Raw genomic sequence first — 19,368 nt, forward strand, 5'->3', positions numbered from 1 at the left:
GGAGTTGCGTAAGAGACAGAATGGACAAAACATCACGGTGAGGTGAGGGAGGTGTCTGGAAGCATGGTCACGCTGCAGGCTTGACTGTATGGGTAGACAGGGCTGTCGTTAACAGAAAGAGGAGCAGGTGAGCAGGGAGACCATTCTGCTGGGACGCGGCAGCCTCATCTTTCATGGTGCTGGAATTTTTTCATTGGCCAGAACCTTTACCTGAACAAGGCGGTGAAGTTCAGCGACCACTTTCTGAGCAGTGTCACCGAGGGAGGGAACGGGCTTTTCGGCAGCGGGTCCAACCTGGGTGAGTTGTCCCCTTCCGGGGACTTTAAAGAAGTTGACCAGTCTATATGGATGTCGTTACAGGAAAGTAAATCCTACACGTTCTCATCACGAGGAAAAATTTTTTTTTCTATTTCTTTCATTTTGTTTCTATATGAGATGACAATGTTCACTAAACTTCTTGCAGTCATCATTTCATGGTGTATGTAAGTCAAATCATTCTGCTATGCCCCTGAAACTCATACAGTGCTGCTGTATGTCAGTTACATCTCAGTAAACCTGGAAGAAAAAGTAATAATTAAAAAAGAGAAACCTAAAGAACTGTTGACCAAAAACAACACAGTGACTTGGCGAGGATGGAGAGAACTGCTTAAGATTTGCCGGCCCAGCCAGGCCTCTTACTTTCACGTTCCACCCATGTTATTCCTCTGGCCACCCCAAAGTCAGGCCTGAGACCTTTGAAGTCTTTCACAGGAACTGGGGAGATAAATTGGGGCAGGGGGTGCTCTTTGGGGCCTGAGAACTGTAGCCCCTTTTATTCCCCTCCCTCCTCCATCCTCTGGTTCTGGACCAAGAAGGACAGCCCCAGGAGTCCTTCGGGCCAGGTTTCATCAAATAGAAATTTCTATAAAAGCCTTTTCCTCCTTCCGACCTCTTGAGGGGGGCATGGCAGGAGAGTGGCTCTTTACATGATGGGAGTGGCGGGGGGCTTCACTTTGGTCCTCGACTCCTGTCATTCCAGTGAGTGACTACAGCCAGAGCACCCCAGACACCACGGAGAAGGTCACAAGGACCAAGAATTTCAAGACCAAAACGTTTCAAGAGAAGCAGCAGCAGCTTACGGTATGTGTTCTCCTTGATCCTTAGAGCTGTCTTCTTCAGCCTGTGCATCTAATGTTTTATTTTGAGATTGTTTAAATGGAAGAATACTTTTTCATTTTCTGTTCCCTTTTTTATAGCAGTGTGTTTTACTTTATGGAGGCAAAACCTTTAAAATCTCTCAAGATTATTCACTGGAATTATTTTAAAGTTCTCCTCAGTCTCCTGAATCACCTGTTTCCTCTGGGGTCAGTTCTATCTGCTCATCTTTCTCTTTCTTGCTTTTGGTTTGTCTTGAACATGTGATGATCCTTGGTTGCTAGGTCATGTTGATAAACGAAGGGCTAGTTTGATTAGCATGGGTGCCCAGCTGGGTCTGTGGGCCTGAGGTCTCTGTGGGTGGAGGGTCCTCGAAGTTGCCAGTGTGGGAAGGCCTTTCCTCTGCTGGTGAGCGCGGTAGTGGGAGTGCCGTGGCGGTTTCCACTCCTTCCTGGCTCTCCAAACCCGTGCTATGTCTGGGCTCTGCCCTTCGCCCTTCTCAGGCCCAGTGCTCCCAGGAGAAGCCTCTGTTAGGCCAATTGTGAACTGTATGGAAAATAGTATCAGGGTTTAAGCAGGGAGCAAAAGCTTCCCGCCCTTCTACTCGGGAGAGCGGGGAAGATGCCGGCCATCCCCGTGATTCATGGTAAAGCCCTTTAATAACACGCTGTGGATTCGGCGACACCCAACGCCCGCCCTCCTGCTGGGCTCCCTGGAGAGAACACACTCACATGTCTGGGGTCTGCAGCTGGTTTTCCTCTTGGCTTTGATTTCCCTGTCAGTCTGATTCCATCTGCTTTCAATCTTTAGGATTCTTCATTTCTGATCCATGCATGGTACCCTTTCCCGGTTTCCCTCAGCTGTTAGAGTTTTGTTCTTCACAATTATGGAGCATGAATAGTTTTAACGGGAGCTTTGGAGAGACAGTGGGTGCCCTTGCTCACCCACCACCTTGCCCGCCGGTCGGCCGTCTTCGGCTGTGGCAGCGAGCTGGAGGTGGACACAGGGTCAGTTCCCCCCTCCAGCCCCACCACTTCAGTCACGCGGGGCCCCGGGGCCTCCCGGCAGGCACACGGGCACCCAGCCTGGTCGGGGGCGGGGGAGGGGGGGCGGTTCTCCGCAGGCAGGTGGTCACACTCGGGCTGATTTCGAACACCTTATAAAGCATGCAGCGTAAACTTTAGGATTCACCTGGTTGCTTTTCCTCGAAGTATTCATAATAAAACTGGTGTGTGGTTTCTGGGGTTTTACGAGGTTTCTCATTGCATCCCTGCCCTTAATAACATGAAAAAATGTCAGTGTGGCGTCCTTCCCCCAGGCAAGACCTCAGAGACTGGCTAGATTTACACTAGATGTGTTTATCTATGCTGCTGGCCATTGAAGACCACACACACATACACGCACACCCCACACACACATCACACACACACATACACGCTCGTGCTCACACTCACCTGTCCCTGGGACTCAGAACTTACCCAGGAGAGGAAACATTTGCCCTGAGGGTTGAGCCTGGACAAGTGGGGTGTGACAGTAAAAAGATTTTGCTGCCGTGCAAACGACCACCTTCTGTGATCCTGCAGCCTGAAAACAGGCTTCTGCTGAAGGAAGTCGGGCCAGCAGGGGAAGGAAGAGTGTCTGTGATGGAGCAGCTATGCGATGAAGTAAGTGCAGCCCAAGAACACGCCTCCCTGAGGCTCTCAGCCAGGCCTGCCACCCCGTCTCTTTCAGATGGAAGTTTTGTTCGATATTGTGATAATCACAGTGCCGCTTAACTTAAAACCGTCTGGAAGTGGGCTAAATGGCTAGTCAAAACTTTACGTTAATTGTTACCTGTTGCTAATTTTTAGAGCAAAGAAAATAGGCAGAAAAGTGCACAGGAGCCCAAATAAAGTGCAGGAAGGTGGACAGAATCCCTGGTCTGTGACCCTGTGTGACCATGATGTTTCCTAAAGAAGCAAGGTTGTCCATCCAGGTGGCTGGCCTCCCGCTGGGGGAGCAGAAACACAAGTTTTATCGCGCACATGACTTGGCAGCTCTGTCTTTATAGGTTGGGTCTTGGGGTTCCTGCCTCTTTTGAGTTAAAGCAGTTTAGTTCCATCAAGGGTTTGTTATACTTACTAGGATGGCGAGCGGGTGCCGTTGAGCTTAGGCCTTGTGCAAGTTTGTCCTTCTCTACACGCGGCAGGGAGCAGATCCCAACTGCGGTGACAGCGAAGAACAGCCCGTTCTGAGCCCGGCGGTCACGAGCACGCACCACGAAGCGATCCCGGTTCTCGTGCAGAGGGGAGCGGACGTGGACCAGCAGTGGGGCCCGTAAGTGAGACTCGAGGAAGGGCGAGTTGGGGGTGAGGTCGCAGCCAGCTGCTACTTGGGGGGGCTCCTCCGAGCAGTCAGTTTGCAGGCCCTGTTCAACCTGAACCACTTAGGAACCATTTCAACCCGTTCTGGCCTTAATGGGAGACTTAACTGCTTCTGTTTTCCAAATCTGGGTAAAACAAAGATTTTTTTTTTTTTTTTTGCGGTATGCAGCCCTCTCACTGTTGTGGCCTCTCCCGTTGCGGAGCACAGGCTCTGGACGCTCAGGCTCAGCAGCCATGGCTCACGGGCCCAGCCGCTCCGCGGCATGTGGGATCCTCCTGGACCGGGGCACGAACCTATGTCCCCTGCATTGGCAGGCAGACTCTCAACCACTGCGCCACCAGGGAAGCCCAAAACAAAGGTTTTTAAACGGACTACTGGATTGTCTAACTTTTAGTAGCTTTGATAAATGATGATCCATTTTGTTAACTCATTTATATTTGTGGGCCTGCAAATCCTTAGCCGTTGGATGTTAAGCAGTGTTTTCATCATGATTTTCATTGTGATGGGAAATGTACCCATGAAGTTACTGCCGAAAGAAAACCTTATCCGGTCGTCCGTGGATGTGAACAGCCCCGGGGAGAGGCGGTGCATGTGGGTTCACCATGTCGTCTCCTGTTTCCACAGTTGGGAAGCGGGATGACGAGATCCCCAGCCACGTGGGATGGTTTTGTTCCTTTCCCACCCTTGACCCCACCCGGCCTTGTGAGTCCACTGTTCTCTTGCAAATTACTCTGGGGACCTGGGGTGGACAGTGTTTTGAGTCCACGTCCTCGCTGTTAAATGCTTACATCCCGCTGACCAAGCTGTTGAACTGGAAGTCATCTGGGGGAATCGCAGGTCAACCACTCTGCCGCCCGCACTGTTACTGAGGCAGCTGGGGGCCCCGCTCTGTGAATCGTGCTGCGGAGGATGGCAAGGAGCACAGGGGACAAAAGTTAAATAGCTTTGCTTCTGTTCTCCTGTTTCAAAATTTCCTCTAGCGTTTTTATTCAAAACATCTCTCTCTTAATTTTTCTATGTGCGGTTTTTAAAGTTTCTGCCCAGTAGGACTCCTGTGTCAGTAGACACGACCCCCTTTTTATCAGTAGTTTAATTTTATAGCAGAGTGTTTGGCCTGTGGGTGTACACACTCGACGGCTGGAATTTACTTTCTCAAGTTCTCTTGGGGTTCACAGGGTCATACCTTGTCAGCTTCGTCATTTACGTTCCCACACTTATCATTATCAATAGGAATAATGACACCTTGTTTTGTGTGAAGGTATACTTTATGTTTGGATAATTCAGATAAGGATTTTTATAGCGTTTACATATAATGTTTGTGGTTGATACAAAAATCGCTTGAGCACATTTTGAGTTGTTGCTTGAGTGTGATGAGTCCTGGCTTTATGAAGAGTCCGGCTAACAGGATGAACCTAACTCTGGACATGGAACAGGCAACCTGTCTCTTTTTGGTGTTCCTCAGTTCCCATTGTTGCTTCATTACCATTCTGTAAACTGACATCTATCCACATGTGATCTCCTTGCGTTTCTACTAAGCCTAACGCCGTGGTTATATGGTCTAGCTGAATGGTGTGTAATAGCCCTTTGTCACTCCCCCTGCATTGTCATGGTTACTGTTAGCGGAATATAGCTCACGTGGGGTCAGGGAGGGGCGGGTTCAGAAAGCAGGTGTTTCCACTGAGAGCCAATTCTGCTGAGTGTGGGTTATATTTGTTAGTTCACAGTGTTTGGGCCTGGGTCCGCCCGGCCTCTGCCCCACAGCTGGACCTCTGTAGACCCAGGAACATGACCTCAAGGCTCCACTGTCTACAGCTCTTCAGGCACAAGCCATCTGGCGATCTGACTTTCCTGTAAAAGAGGCTCCGTAACTTGTCCTTTGCAAACAAGGATTAACATTCTCTTCTCACCCTGAGCCTGTTTAGCTAATGGCGAGAGGCAGCCCAGGTGGTCTCCATACAGGTAACTTCTGTCCAGCAGCTTGGCCGGTAGCAGAAAGCCCCTCCCTAGGGTTTCTGGTTCCCATGTTTGTGTCTTTCTTACCAGAATAAACTCATACTCAGCAGAAGGGGGATGGCTGAGGAGAAATACACATCTTCCACCAAAGCTGACACCTCTTACCAGCAGACTTCAGAAACACGGATTCAAAAAGTCTTGTGAGGAGAGGGACACAGAGAGATGCTGTTTGCTTTTGGACAGTAGCTGCCCTTCTTCACTGGCAGTTTCAAATATCGAGCCTCTGAGCTCTACCCTAGCAGGCAAGTGAGGAAAATGCAACCATCAGTTTACTTAGAGGTTCACCTGTGGAGTTTTATTCTAGGTAATTCAGGATTTACAAAGAGAGAGTGTACCTTAATTCACCGTGATACTTAGATTGGAGTAAACAGTCTGAGTTGCTTGTGCATTAGTAGAAAAGTGTCTTTATGATACAAATTCACAGAGCACCACAGTGTACTTGCTGTGCCAACCGCGTTCTGGAAGGTCTGCCGTGACAATGACAAGCTCCTCGGAGGAGGAGACTCACAGCATGGAGTTCTGATGGCAGGACGCGCTCCGTCTCGTGCCCTCGCCGTGTTGCAGTTAACTTGTTTGGGGAGCTAGGTACACAGCTAAGAGTTGGCAGAGTCATGATTCATCATCTTCCAAAACCAAACTGTGGTTACGCAGGAAACCACCAACCCAGAAAATCTAGCCATCAGAGATCCCCGCCCCCAGCCCCATTATTGAGTAAATAGAACACTGCACTCTGCTCTCAGCCTGGGGAGAGTTGTGAAGACAGAAGGTCTTGAGTCCACCTAGGAGATGCCGCAACCCTGTGAATATATCTGAGTTCAAATGGTAAATGCGTGATGAAGCCCCAGGAACTTGAGGGGGTGAAGTGACAGTGAAGCCTTATTTATGCCACTGGGGAGGCAGGAAAGATGAAAGCTGAGGAGGAGATTGGTGTCTGGTGTGACTGAGACCTCCGTGGTCAGACCCCCGTAGCACACTGTGTACCCCTCCACCCTGAATTTACAGCCAGGTCCTCTGAGCTCCCCGAGAGAGGAACAAGCACTGTGTCACAGGTGACCAGGTGGCCCTGGCACATCTGGGGGCACCAGGCTGGCACTCACACATGTGCTGAGTAGATGAACAAATAATTCAAGTGACTTAGAGCCCAGGAGAGGTCATCTGAAAGACCTCGTCAGAAATGTACACTTTGAATGTGACCACTGGGAATTGTGCTAAAGGAGGGGAAAGTGGAGTCTTCTGTGGTGACAGGGGACAGTTTGGAGGCAGGAGAGAGCAAAATGTGGAGAAAATGAACACATTCCTCTTGCTAGGTCTTCTCATCTGTAAAATGGGGATAATGGAACTCGGGTCATAGAGTTAGCGGAGGATGAAATGAGATCGTTTGTAGTGCCCGGAGCCTGATGCGTGGACTTTAATGGTGGCAGTCGTGAAGCTGCGATTATGAAAAAAGAGGATTATCAGGATTTGAGTGGAAAGTGTCCACTGCGCGATGATTGACACAGGATATGGGGATGGGTGCGTTGGCTCTGGGAGAAGAGCCACGTGGGGCTTAGATAACAGAAGCCCTGGGTGAAAGGTGTTACAACTGGATTTAAGTTCTAAGTTCTATTTCTGTTAACAGATGTCACCAAGCCTTCCCAAGTCCAAGTTTTCACATTAAGGAAAGGGCATGTGTATTTTTTTAATGCACCAAACTAAGAAGATGAACTCGATAAATGCTTCTCATACTTTAATGTGTATGTAAGTCAGCCAAGGATCTTGTGAAAATGCACATTTGGTAGGTCTGGGTGGGGCCGGGCCTGAGATCCAGCATCTCTAGCAAGCTCTCAGGAGATGCCAGTGGTCCAGGTGCCACAGTCTGAGGAGCAAGGGTCCAGAAACCGTTCATACAAACACTGAGACGTTAAGAATCATCCCAGCATGGTCCGTGGTAAGGAGTGACCTCACAGTGCTGTTGGACACGGGACTGTCCCCCGTGCCTGACCGCTCAGTTATGTTGATCTGATCAAACTAATAACAATAATGTCACCACCAACAACAACAATATGAAGGGTGATCCCCAAATCTTAGTTGCTTGCAGGAACTGTTTGTATCAAACCGAAGGCAGATCTTTGGAAAGTCATGGAAATTCTGTCATAAGGCACGTGGCCTTGCCGCTTTCACTTACTGCCTCTGGAGAAATATGAGGAGAAACTAACCAATCATACCACTCAGATTTAGTTGGTACCAGGAGCCTTGGCCAAATAAGTTAGCTGAAATTACATGCATGATAAGATCTAAACTTAGACAAGGTCTAAGACCATTAGGGTGTTTGGACACTTAGAGTTCTGCTGCAACACAAAACCGGTGAAAGTGCTAAGTTTCTCATTTACTTTGGAAAGTGGAAAGCCTTCTCATTACCTGGTCAGTTCGGATTCTGGAGCCCGAATCAGGCAGAGGATTACCCTCCCACAGGTGGATGCAGAGTTCTTAGTTATGTTTTCCTGCAATTCACATGGGTTTCAATCTTGGAGGCAATACTCCTTCCCTAAATTTGTTTGTCTATTCATTCTTTTCATTGATGTATTCATTTTGCTAGTGGTTTCTGAGCACCTACTGTGTGCTGGTCAGCATTCTAGGTGATGGAGATGCAGCAGTGATGAAGACATCACTTCCCTTCCCTCATGGGGCTTGCAGTTTAGTGGAGGAGACAGGCAATAAACAAGTAAACAAGTGAATAAGTAATTTCAGAGCATGATAAGTGCTACAGAGAAAATAAAGCCAGGTAAGAGAATCGAGTGTGGTGTGGTCAGGAAAGGCCCCCACCCCCATCCCCCAGGACCAGAGACTCCCAGAATTAGTCTGGGACAGACTTGATTTAGGTACAGAGCAGTATGGGGAGGTTTAGTCACCAGTTTCGTTATTCATCTCTGGCCTAGTCGTACTGACGTCGCCTTATTTATGGCTAGTCTGGCAGAAAGATTTCTTAAATTGTGTCTGTTTATTGAAACTATTCATACGCACCAAATCGCTTTTTAATTGTATCGAAGTAAGACGTGGACATGATTGAAAAATCAAATCCTGTGCAAGGGCCTGGCGGTCCTCTGCCGCCCTCACCTCTTCACCCCCAGTCCTTGTCTCCAAGGGCAGCTACATGTAAATGTCTTAAAGTTCTCCCGAGAGTCACCTATATCTCTGTCACTGAACAATGCACTTAAACCGACCACGCGTGATTTAGCTTAGACAGTAGCTGCTGATTCTTGCTGTCATAGGGGATGACTTTGCTTGCTGACCGGACCTTCATGTTTGGATCATTCTGTTCCGGTTTTTGTTCTTCATTAATTACGGTTAAAATATAAATGACATGCCTAAACTCCTGTATTTCAATCGTCATCTTTCAATGATGTCAGTGGTGTCTCTTGATTCACCTGGATGTAAGTGCTTATAAATGTATATTAGTGCTCTCTACCTTAACCTCTACCTTTCCTTCCCCTTCCACCTCACAACTTCTAGTAGTATATGCTTACTTTTTACAACACTAATCACAGCTATATTTACTTGTGTTAACACAATGAAGACATCTATTCTTCATCCATAGGTTGATTGCAATAGTTGAAAAGCATGAAGGGCAATTGCATTATAATAGCTACATAAATATTGTTCATTGGTATACTCTGATTACATTTTCTTGTTTGTAGGTTCAAGAAAACAACACTTAGGCCACTCAAAGTAAAATTTTCTTACCAGAAATGTCAAGTAGATTCTCCTTACACACCATAAATTATTCAAAATCAGGTCACATTTCATTTCCTTTCATAAACCATGAACAACTTGTGTGTTTTTGTGTGTGACTTTGATTTTCCTGGACTTTCTGATTGCCTTTGTTTTTTTCTGGTTTGAAAAAGAACATGCCTTCACCACATCCATAATCTTACCTGGTTTCTTACTTTTTCAGTGCTTTTTTTCTTAGAGACTTTCCTCTTGGAGTATACTTCCTACTCGGATTTTGTCTGACAGCCCTCTGGCCCTGCTGCACAGTGGTCATCATGGGATTCCTTTTCACTGGAATCCACCTATAGTTATTGTTCACATTTTCCTCTTTCTTGGTTTTGACCCTTGTCAGGCTAGAGTGTGGCCTTAGGTAACTTCTTCAGAAAGGGTATGTAGAAAAAAACTTTTGAGACCTTGAATATCAAAAATGACTTTCTTTTCTCTTCACTCTTGACTACTAATACCTTGATATTAATTTCTGTGTTCAAAATAATCAAGCCTTGCTCTCGTGAGTTCTAGCACCCAGCATAGCCCATGAAAATGCTACAGCAAATTCTTATTCATTTCTGACCTGTTTGTTCCTTCTGGAAGCATGTATTCCTGATGTTCTGAAATTTCATAGGGGTATTTTTTTGATGTGCTGTTGTTCATTCATCCACTTGGCCCTTTCAGTCTGAAAAGTCATGTATTTCTTCAGCTCAGGGAAATTTTATCTCTTTGGTATTTTCTCCCCTCCATTCTTTTCGATTCTCTCTTTCTAGAATTCCTATTAGTTAGGTGGTGGACCACTCGAATTGACCCCCTCTGTCTGTCTTTTTAATTTTTTCCCCCATAGTTTTCATTTCCCTTTTTCTCTCTGTCTTAAGAGATTTTCTTGACCCTCCTGCTGAATACTTTTTCTTTCAACGGTCATACTTTTACTTTCTAAGAGCTCCTTTTTGTTTTGACTGTCTCTTCTTCAGAGCCCTCTGTCTCTGTCTGATATTGTCTTCAGTCATTTGTAATTTCTTACATTTGTATTCGATTTTTCTTCGATGCTGCAGATTTTTCTCAGATGTGTGTGACCCTTTGTCACCCGTCCATGTTTGAGAATGCGGAATGGGCTAGATGAGTGGGAATTCTGTGTGTATGGCAGGAGCTTATCATCTGGGGTGGGGGTGGGGTGGGTTGTGGGTGTATGAAGCTGCTCTCAGGCTGGGACAAGTGGAAAGCTTCCCTCTGGGCATGGACGTGGCCAGAGGCTCCGTTTATCTCTTTCAGGAAAGAGGCCACCATCCTTTTTCTCTATTGGGATAAATGTATGGCAGCAGGTACATCTGCAGGTGCAGGGGACAGGGTGGGGGTGTCGAGGGAAAGATCAGGGCCAGGAGAATGCAGACCTCCAGATGCTCATCTCATCTCTGTCTTCAGCCACGACTCCTGCCTCCATCACTCCTGCCACCTCTGGGCAGGAGCCTTTCATGAACTCCAGAATGCAGGTAGCACCCCATCCTCCACTGCAGCATCCGCTGCTCACTCACTGGGCCAGAGCTGACCAGGCAAGGGAGAGACAGTCTGGCAGGTCGCAAAATATGCTATCTGACCTCTCGGGCCTGCCCTCTGGGTTCTAAGATGGGTGTTTATTTTCATATCACACAAGCCAAACTCACTGAAGCCAAGGTCATTGTCCCTACACAAGGATAGGAGCCACAGTCCTGAGAGGTTATTGTCATACAGACAGTGCCCAAAGGGTCAAGCCAAGGGTGAGACCGTGTCCAATGCGTTCCATGAACTCTTGGAGGAAATATACTAACATAGTATTTATTAGCATTTGCTAAATTGACTACAAACCATATCCTTGTGGGGTTTCTCACTTTAAAAAATGAATATGTGTATAGATTTTCACTTTCTATCTGATATGAAAGCTTACCCTCCAAATCCTCCAAGGAAAGGAGCAGAGAGGGCAGAGTCAAGAGATTTTCCTGGGTTAGTTAAATAGGTCATGGGTGAAACCAAGGCCCCTTTGATCACCTGCTCCGTCTCCAGTTTCTCGAGGATGCGAACCAAGGATTTAGCCAGGGATTTTTTCCCATCCAAACAGACTCCAAAATACAGCTCTTCATGGAGCAGCTGTGCTGGGCCTGGCAGGAAAGGAGTGCATCGCTGCCTTACTGGGGTATGTTCCTTGGCCTCCGAGGGACACTGATGGCCACAGTGATCCCCCTGTTGGCCTGTGAGGATTTCAGAGGGTCCTGGTTCCTGAACAGCTGACCCGGTAATGGAGCCACAATCCCCCCATGGCTCCCAGGGCACTAAGGGCTTTTAAAAGCACGATGATAACGTTGCCCCCTTAAACCCACTTGGTTGTGGGCCGTTGATGCAATGGGAACCCACGGCCGGGATTGGCACTGGACGTGTGAGATCACAGCGCCTCTCAGGTCTCAGGGTAGAGCTGCCCTTGAGGGCTGGTCACGGTGGCCTCTTGGGGGAAGTTTGGGACGGGGGCCAGGAGCTCCCAGACTGGCCTCCAAGGCAGGGAAGGTTCGGAGACCTGAGTCCGTCCGCTCACCCCCATTTCCTTCGCAGATGCAACGCAAGCGTTCAGAAGAAGAACGCGAGAGAGCAGACGGCGTATGACCTGGCCCTGGAAACTGGGGATGACCCCGTCATCTCGCTCTTTGCTGCTAAGCTCAGCCTGGATGACCGTTAGCCCTGAGGGCCCCGCAGGCTTCCTTTAAAGAAACCATCCGGCTCTGGCTGTGCTTTGTTCTCTTCCTTCTGAAATGCGTATTTGAGTTTTGAAAACTGAGCTCGAGAGGCACTCTTAAGCTTTTAAAAGTTATGTGACAGTATAAGCCCCCAACACCCCATGAGTGTTTCCCCAAATGCCCTGGAGAGATGAATTTACTGTATGCTCTCAGTGGTGCATTGCTGCTTGTCTTAGAATTTGCTCTTTAATTTTATTTCTCAGTAGATAACATTACACACGGTTCTAAGCCAAAAGGTATAAAATGTTGTGACGTCCCCCCTCTCGTCCCTGCCCCACGACCACCCACGTCCCCTCCACAGAGGACATCCGTGTCCGTCGTGTCTTTCCAGAAGTAGTGTAGGATTATATAAGCAAATGTATGTAGTATGTGTATGTGTTCATACAGAGGACACGTAAAATATAAGTAGAGGTAACACATATATTCTGTCCCCTTGTCTAAGACAAATGGTGGGAAGCCACGTACTGTTCTGCATGTCGTTTGCTTAATATATCTAGTAAGTGGCTCCAAATTAGTGCATAAAGATTGAGCTTAGTAGAATTTTTCCTTATTAAGCTAAACTCATCAATATTCCTGTTGTTATGGCTTGTTCTTTGGTTGACACGTAAGCTTCGAATAAACCAGTTGCAGGAATGTGTAATTTTGACTCATTTCTTTTTTTCAGGTCGTCATTTCAATCTTTGGGTGCTAATGCTGCAGTAGGAGTCCCTAAATTGTTTCTGTTAACATTTGTAAACAGGATATTTGTTAATTTAGAATAATTAACTCACGACAATAAGTAATAGACTCTGCTGGCATCACTGCCTACACTTTATTTCCCCCGGGTGGGTGACTGTCTGCAGGCGGACAGGTGCAGAGTGGGACCCAAGCCCCAGTGGGGTTGGGCGGTGCCGACCCTGGCTTCCCAGGTAGATGCCTGGCCTGGCGGCCTGCAGAAGGGGAGGGAGCGGCTGCCAGGGTAACCAGTGTCCGGAGAGCCCCGCCAAGGACAGTCATCTGGTTTGGTGTCTGGGTGGTTTGCACAGTGTCTGCATCGTGTAGCCAGGACGACCTTACCAGAATTCTCTTCCTTTAAGGTTGGGCTCAGGGTTGGCTGCAAGAGAAACTGCACAAGCTTCAGGATTCAGAAGATGGAAGGGATGCAGTGGCCACCACCCCGGGAAGGTGGGTTAGGGCACCCGACACTGTGGCTCGCACCCCACGGGCTCTAGAATCGACAGTGGGGGAGGAGGGTGTGCAGTTCTAGGCCATTTCCCCAGACCTCAGGGAGCAGGGAGGGCCCCAGGGACCTGCAGGTTCCACCACAATCCCCTCGGGGCTCTTGGGCGAAGCTTTCATACCCTGAGTGCAGGAAACATTGCTCCCTGGGTTTTCTGCGCTTCTTGGCGGGACCCAGAGGCCCTCCCAGCACCAGCTGCCTGACATCTCACGCTGAAACTGCCCTTGAATTTAACTCCTTGAGAATCAAACCTCATTTAAAAAGGGAACAGGTAGCTTAATAGTTAAGATGCAGGAACACGGTTTCAAATCCAGAAACTTTCTTGGTGAAATCCTACAAGGTTACATAAAATATTATATAAACATTGAACTACATGTTTGGAAGAAAATTAAAATCAAACCCACGTTTTTAAGGCAGGACCTTTCTGGTTTCAAAAATCATGTTTTTTCTTATCCTTTATAGAGCTTTCTTTTTCTTTGCCTAATGACGGTGTATCAGGGCTTGACGAGGGAGAGGAACTGCTATAGTGATAAAAAGTCAGGGCTTTAATGAAGGAACCGGATGGTAGGCAGCCGGGGAGTGAGAGGGCCTGACTGCGGGCCGACTCTTAGCTCAGCAGGGCCGCAGTGGGGAACAAAGGGCGGGTGTGATGTGGGGAGGGTGGAGCCACGTGAGCCCTGGACGCGTCTCCCTCCCCCTCCTCACCGTGGAGCCTGCTCTGGGCCGGGCTCTCCAGAAGCAGGTGCCGTGACGGTTTGGGATGGAAGGGCATGAGTGTTTACTGGTGATTGACACCCGTGAGAGGAGGAGAAGGGGACTGCGCAGGGGGAGCGGCTGGTGGCCCCGCAGCCCCGACAGAGCCTCCCGGGCTGCTTGAGTGGCCTCACAACATGGCGGCCGCTTGCCCTCGAGTGGGGGTCCCAGAGAGTAAGGCCGGGTCCCGTTGTTCTTTATCACCTGCCTCAGGACCACCCACCATCATTCCCAAGGCATCCTGCTGTGCTCAGGTCCACGTGGCACAAATACCAGAGGCAAGGATCATGAGGGGCCATCTTGGAAGCTACTTCGGTGAGTAAATAAACAGAATGAATAAATGAGAGTGGGTTACAGCGTTGTCTACAGAACAAGGCTCTGCGCTCGTCAATAAGCTTCAGAAAACACTTTCCTTACTTTTCCATATGTGGCCACCTGAAACAAGTTTACTCCGTAGATAAATATAAAAAGCACACATGAATAAAGTATGAAGAGTTAGATGTTAGCTCTTTTATTCGCTAGTTTAAGCGGACATCTTTACAACAGCTGTATCTGGATTTGAGTCCTCATGTTAAAAGAAATTAAATTTAGTTTACCCGGCTCCCTGCTCCTGCTTCCATCTTTCTACAATCAGCGTTATCCTAGGATGGTAATGGGAAAACAGTCACAGCGCCCACTGGGCTCCCCGGTGCCCTCAGGCCTCGGACGATTTCCTCCTCACCAGACAGGCGACCCCAGGCTTCTCTTCCATCCAAGCCCCAGCACCACCTGCCATGTGCCCCAGCCCGTGCCAGCTCCCACTTTGGTGGCATCACACGTGGGGATGGGAGTTAACAAGGCGGGGGAAGGCAGAATTCACTCTCTCTTCCCGGCCCTTGAGCTGGGACCGCCGTCTCCTCCTGCCTTCAGACTGGGCCCAAACCAGTGCCCCTGGTTCTCCGGCCTTTGGACTCAAGCCAGAACTACATCACCAGCTTTCCTGAGTCTCGGCTGCAGATGGCAGGCTGGGAGAATCCTCAGCCTTCGTGAAAGCACGAGCCAGTTCCGATAATAAATCTCTCTCTCTGTGTTTATCCGATTGGCTGTTTCTCTGGCGAACGCTGACCAATACACTTCTGTAATCTGTTTCTCTGGAGAACGCTGACTAATACACTTCTGTAATTTACTGTCTTTTTTTTCTTTGATATTCATCCCCATATTCACTCTCTTTTTTCCCTTCAAACTGGGGGTACAAAGTGCTGAGGACCAGGCATGACAGGCAGCTCTATGATGACGCCCAGCGAGTCCCTCTCGTGGACACCGTGGGGTGCCCCTCCTGTCATTGGATGTTAAGTGGCAAAGGTGACTTGAGTCTGTAATGTAATTAAAAACCATAATCAATTGATTTAAAGTTAATCAAACAGGAGGTGATCCTGGGTGGGCCTGACCTTATCAGTGGAGCCCTTTAAAAGAGTGGCTCAAGGTCAGAGACTTGAAACAGCCGAGTCCTTCTTCTGGTTCTGAAGAAGCACACTGCAGGCTGTGGGGACCCATGGGCGGCCGCCTGGAGCTCAAGCCCTCCCTGCTGGGAGCTGAACTCGGCCGCCAGCCTGCTGGGGCGGGAGCTGCAGGGGCGGGAGCTGCAGGGGGCCTGTCTCCGCTCGGCCCCTCCTGCCCACAACACCTCTCCCGGCAGTGTCTCCGCCCGCCCAGGGAGGGGGGTTGGTGGCAGCATTCGCTCCTCTGCACGGTTCACCTTCTGTCTTTTCCCTTTTCTGTGGCCTTTGGCTTTGGCGCTGCTGGGCTTTCAGGTCATCTTGCTCTGTTCTATCACCGCCCACCTAGGGCCACCCCAGTGCATCCCCTGTGGGTCCCCCCTGTGGCCGCTGTGTCCAGGATGCCCATACCCGTGGGCTGGGACGATGATCTCTCTGGGCTCCCGACCCCGCCTGCCCACCTCCAGACCCTGCCCTTGCTCAGGCCTGGCCTCCCCTGCTCCCCCGGTCCCCCCCAGCCTCCTCCTTCCCATCCTGCCCATGTCCTGCCCTTCACCAGGCGGCCTCATCTGTCCTCGTGAGAAAACCAAACCCCCTTCCCGAGTTGACCAGGGACTCCTGGACCAGAGGCTGAGGCCATCATACAGGCTCTTCTCTGGTTCTGCTCCTGAGGTCCTACCTGGGCCCCCAAAAGTTACCTGGCCCCTCAGCTCCGGGCCGGGCAGGACTAGCTGCCCTCCTGCCCCTCCACCACCGGCCCCAGCCGCGTGTGCCTCTCCCCCCAGCAGAGATGACGCATCCAGCTGGTACCTCCCGGGTCACAGGCCCGTCTCCCCGGAGACTAAACACCTGCGGGCGCAGACTCTTGGTGCCAGTTCCCGGCACTTGGGTGATGAGTCTGATCCGCTTCACCTGCCGGCACTAATCAAGGTCATTTTCAGATTCGCACGTCCTCCAAGCCGCATGGAGCCTGAACAGTAAGATGTTTGCCCGAGCTGTTTCCAGGAGCTTGGAGACAGCTGCGCCTATGTGAGGTCAGCCAGTTAAGACGCACCAGCGTCGTGGCGTGACCTTTGGAAGGTGCGGAGCCTGAAGCCTAGGGACACCTGCGCAGAATGGCGATTATCACACCTTTTCCCAATCACCTCTCCCCACGCTCCCCACGCTTCAGACCGCCTTGCCGCTTGATTGGTTACGCCATAAAGACCCCAGCCCCTCGCCTTCCGGGAGGTGGATTGGAGATTTGTTCTCCCGGTTCCTCGCTCGGCTGCTTTGTGAAGAAATCCTCTCTCTGCTGCAAACCCCGGCGTCTCGGCTCCTGCGTGTCTGGCAAAATGAACATGGTGAGGTAGGTTCTCAGCAAAGAGCTGTGGAGAAAATTCACTGTGGCTTTTGCGTTTGGGCAAAAGAATTTTGTAGCCAAACTGCAGGTTTTGCAGCAGGGGTATCCTGGCTGTGAGGTTTGAAAAACATGTGTTTTTTTTATCAGATAGTTCTGATATAACGTTGCAGATAAAAATAAAAGTACGTGTGTCAGTAGACTAGAAAATGTTTGGGTATCAACTGTTTTATAACCTAAAAAAAACCTTCAAAATATTTTAAATTTCAGATAATATCCTGGTTACGTGGGTTTATGTGTTGTTATAAAACGGGTAATGTTGCAGTACGTTTTGTCTCTTAGACACATTTATAATCAAGGTAGATATTTAGGCTTCATCGAATTTTGACAGACTAAATGATTTACTAATTCTCTTACTGAGATAATTTATTGTTTTTGCAAACCATTACATGCTTATTGTAAGAAATTAAAACAATGCAGAAAATTCAAATGAAGAGGGAAAAATTGTACCATCCAGAGAGTTTTCTGAACGTCTCTGTGGATAGACTGTTTTACGTAAATATTTTTGCACACTAATAATATCGAAATCGTTTTCCTCGTTTAAAAAAACAATATCCTGACTCTGCTCCATATACCAAGAAATGTGTTACCTGTTGGGAAAGAATACCTGCTTCTCCTACTCTCTTTTTTCCTTAAATTCCTTAAGATCAGGAACAGCTTTTACAAGGGAAGTGAAATTATCCCATCAAAAGGTGTTTTAAGAGCATTTAGCGTGTGCCTGCCCTTCCTTCGGTGACCGTGACAGTGACAGCTTAGCCCGTGGGTCCCTCCACTTGTCAGGAAGGCAAGTTCCTCAAAGGGTACCAGCTTCGCTCTGTCTTCCTGTCTTCCCTCTGCTCCAGGATCCGTTCCCAGCGAATCCCTGTAGGCTTGTAGCTCCGCGTGAACGGCACGCAGAACCTGCAGGTGTGCAGGATGTGGGTTTACCCACCTCTGATCACAGCTGGGATCAAATGGAGCTGGTCACAACCAGCGAGAAGGGGAGAAGGTAGATCCAAACCTCTCTTTTGATTTGAGAGAAATCAGAGGCTTCATTCCTTAGTGCTCTTATAATTTGTACAGATTCTCTGGTTTCCAGAAGCTGGGGAGCCACTGTGTCTGTGGAGCCGTTTGCTTACTTATCCAAGCCCCAAAGGCTGGGCAGGCTGGTGATAGTGTAGCTGCAGCAAAACCGACCTGCCACCAAGTGTCATTGAAATGAGGTTGGGGGTGGCTGGAGGAGGAGGCCTGTGTGTGTCAGATTTACTAGAAATGGAAGAAGGAAATCTCTAACAAAGCATTAAATTATTACATGTTCCAAAAATATTTGTGCTAAGCCTCAGGGGTTTTTTGGTTTTGTTCTTTGTGGAATGACTATTGGAATTCCAGCTTTTCTCAGCGGTTGGCATAATTTTCATTAGAGCAGGACAGATGCTAGCCTGGTCTGCATTTCTGCGCCTCTCCGTTCAATTTATACATTCACTCACACATTCATTAACTTTTTAAAAAAAATTAATTTATTTTATTTATTTATTTTTGGCTGCATTGGGTCTTCGTTGCTGCACTTGGGCCCTCTCCAGTTGCTGTGAGCTGGGGGTTGCAGAGCACGGACTCTAGGCGCGCGGGCCTCAGCAGTTGTAGCACGCGGGCTCTAGAGCGCAGGCTCAGTAGTTCTGGCGCACGGGCTTGGTTGCTCCGTGGCATGTGGGATCTTCCCGGACCAGGGCTCGAACCTGCTGTGCCACCAGGGAAGCCCTCATTAAGTTTTCAAAGTAAATTTTTATAGAGCACATACCAAATGCAATGCGCCATATTAAGTTTTTTCAAACAGTTTTCTTGAGGATTTAGAGGTGTTCTGTGATAAAGAATGGAGAAAAATCTTGATATTATGCTACAATGACGGGAGGTGGGGAAGCTGCCTGGATCAAGTTAGATGATCATTCTGGTAAGCTTTTTCTCTGAAAACTGTTCAACTGAGGTGCCCAAAGTTACATAATCATATTGGGTAGAAAACATGTTTAAGGTCTTCACAATTGAGATCCTTAAACCGTCTGTAACTTAGAATGTTTTTACTTAAAACGGTGTTTGCTGTGGCTGGTTTCCAGGGGACTGTGCCTGTGGTGTTCCAGAACCTCCTGTCTGATGTAACAATACACCAAGAGGTCGCTACATCCTGAGTCCACATGGCAGGGACACCAGGACCACAAACTCGCCAGTCATGGCTTCTGTGGATGGTGGGACACTCTCTGGCCTGATCAGTGACGGTGAAGTCCCTGCCTGGAGCTGGGACCCCAGCTTCAGGCATCCTGGCCTTGGGCCATGGAGGTACATCTCTGGCTGGAGTGTGTCCCAAACACCATTTTTCATTTTTCTTTAATTTACTTCTGCCGGGGTTCCTGAGAAGTCACTCCAGTTGCTTTTTTCCCCTTGTCTGTTTACAAATGCTCCAGTCCCAGGTTCCTGCTCGTCCTTGACCAACTACAAAATTGAAAAGACTTAGTTTCTCCCAGCACTGCAGTCAGTGAGCTGCATTCCCAG

The 19,368-nt window shown here is 48.7% G+C and overlaps 1 protein-coding gene across 8 annotated transcripts in view; it reads left to right on the plus strand.

The window, feature by feature from the left end:
* DZANK1 (double zinc ribbon and ankyrin repeat domains 1) overlaps positions 1 to 12,645 on the plus strand; it is a 74,346-nt gene extending 61,701 nt beyond the window's left edge. For 5 of the 8 annotated variants that reach the window (XM_049699122.1, XM_049699118.1, XM_049699119.1 and 2 more), the window contains 5 exons: positions 202 to 298; positions 1,019 to 1,119; positions 2,718 to 2,798; positions 3,323 to 3,450; positions 11,824 to 12,645. In XM_049699122.1, the coding sequence (XP_049555079.1) occupies positions 202 to 298; positions 1,019 to 1,119; positions 2,718 to 2,798; positions 3,323 to 3,450; positions 11,824 to 11,947 (531 nt within the window). In that variant the 3' untranslated portion in view covers positions 11,948 to 12,645. Of the gene's footprint in view, positions 1 to 201; positions 299 to 1,018; positions 1,120 to 2,717; positions 2,799 to 3,322; positions 3,455 to 11,338; positions 11,414 to 11,823 lie in introns of those variants that run through there. The other 3 variants (XM_033429391.2, XM_049699123.1, XM_033429390.2) reach the window with 3 other exon arrangements.
* The last annotated feature ends 6,723 nt before the right edge of the window (positions 12,646 to 19,368 follow it).

This window comes from Orcinus orca, chromosome 16, assembly GCF_937001465.1.
Source record: "Orcinus orca chromosome 16, mOrcOrc1.1, whole genome shotgun sequence".
NCBI classification, from domain to species: domain Eukaryota; kingdom Metazoa; phylum Chordata; class Mammalia; order Artiodactyla; family Delphinidae; genus Orcinus; species Orcinus orca.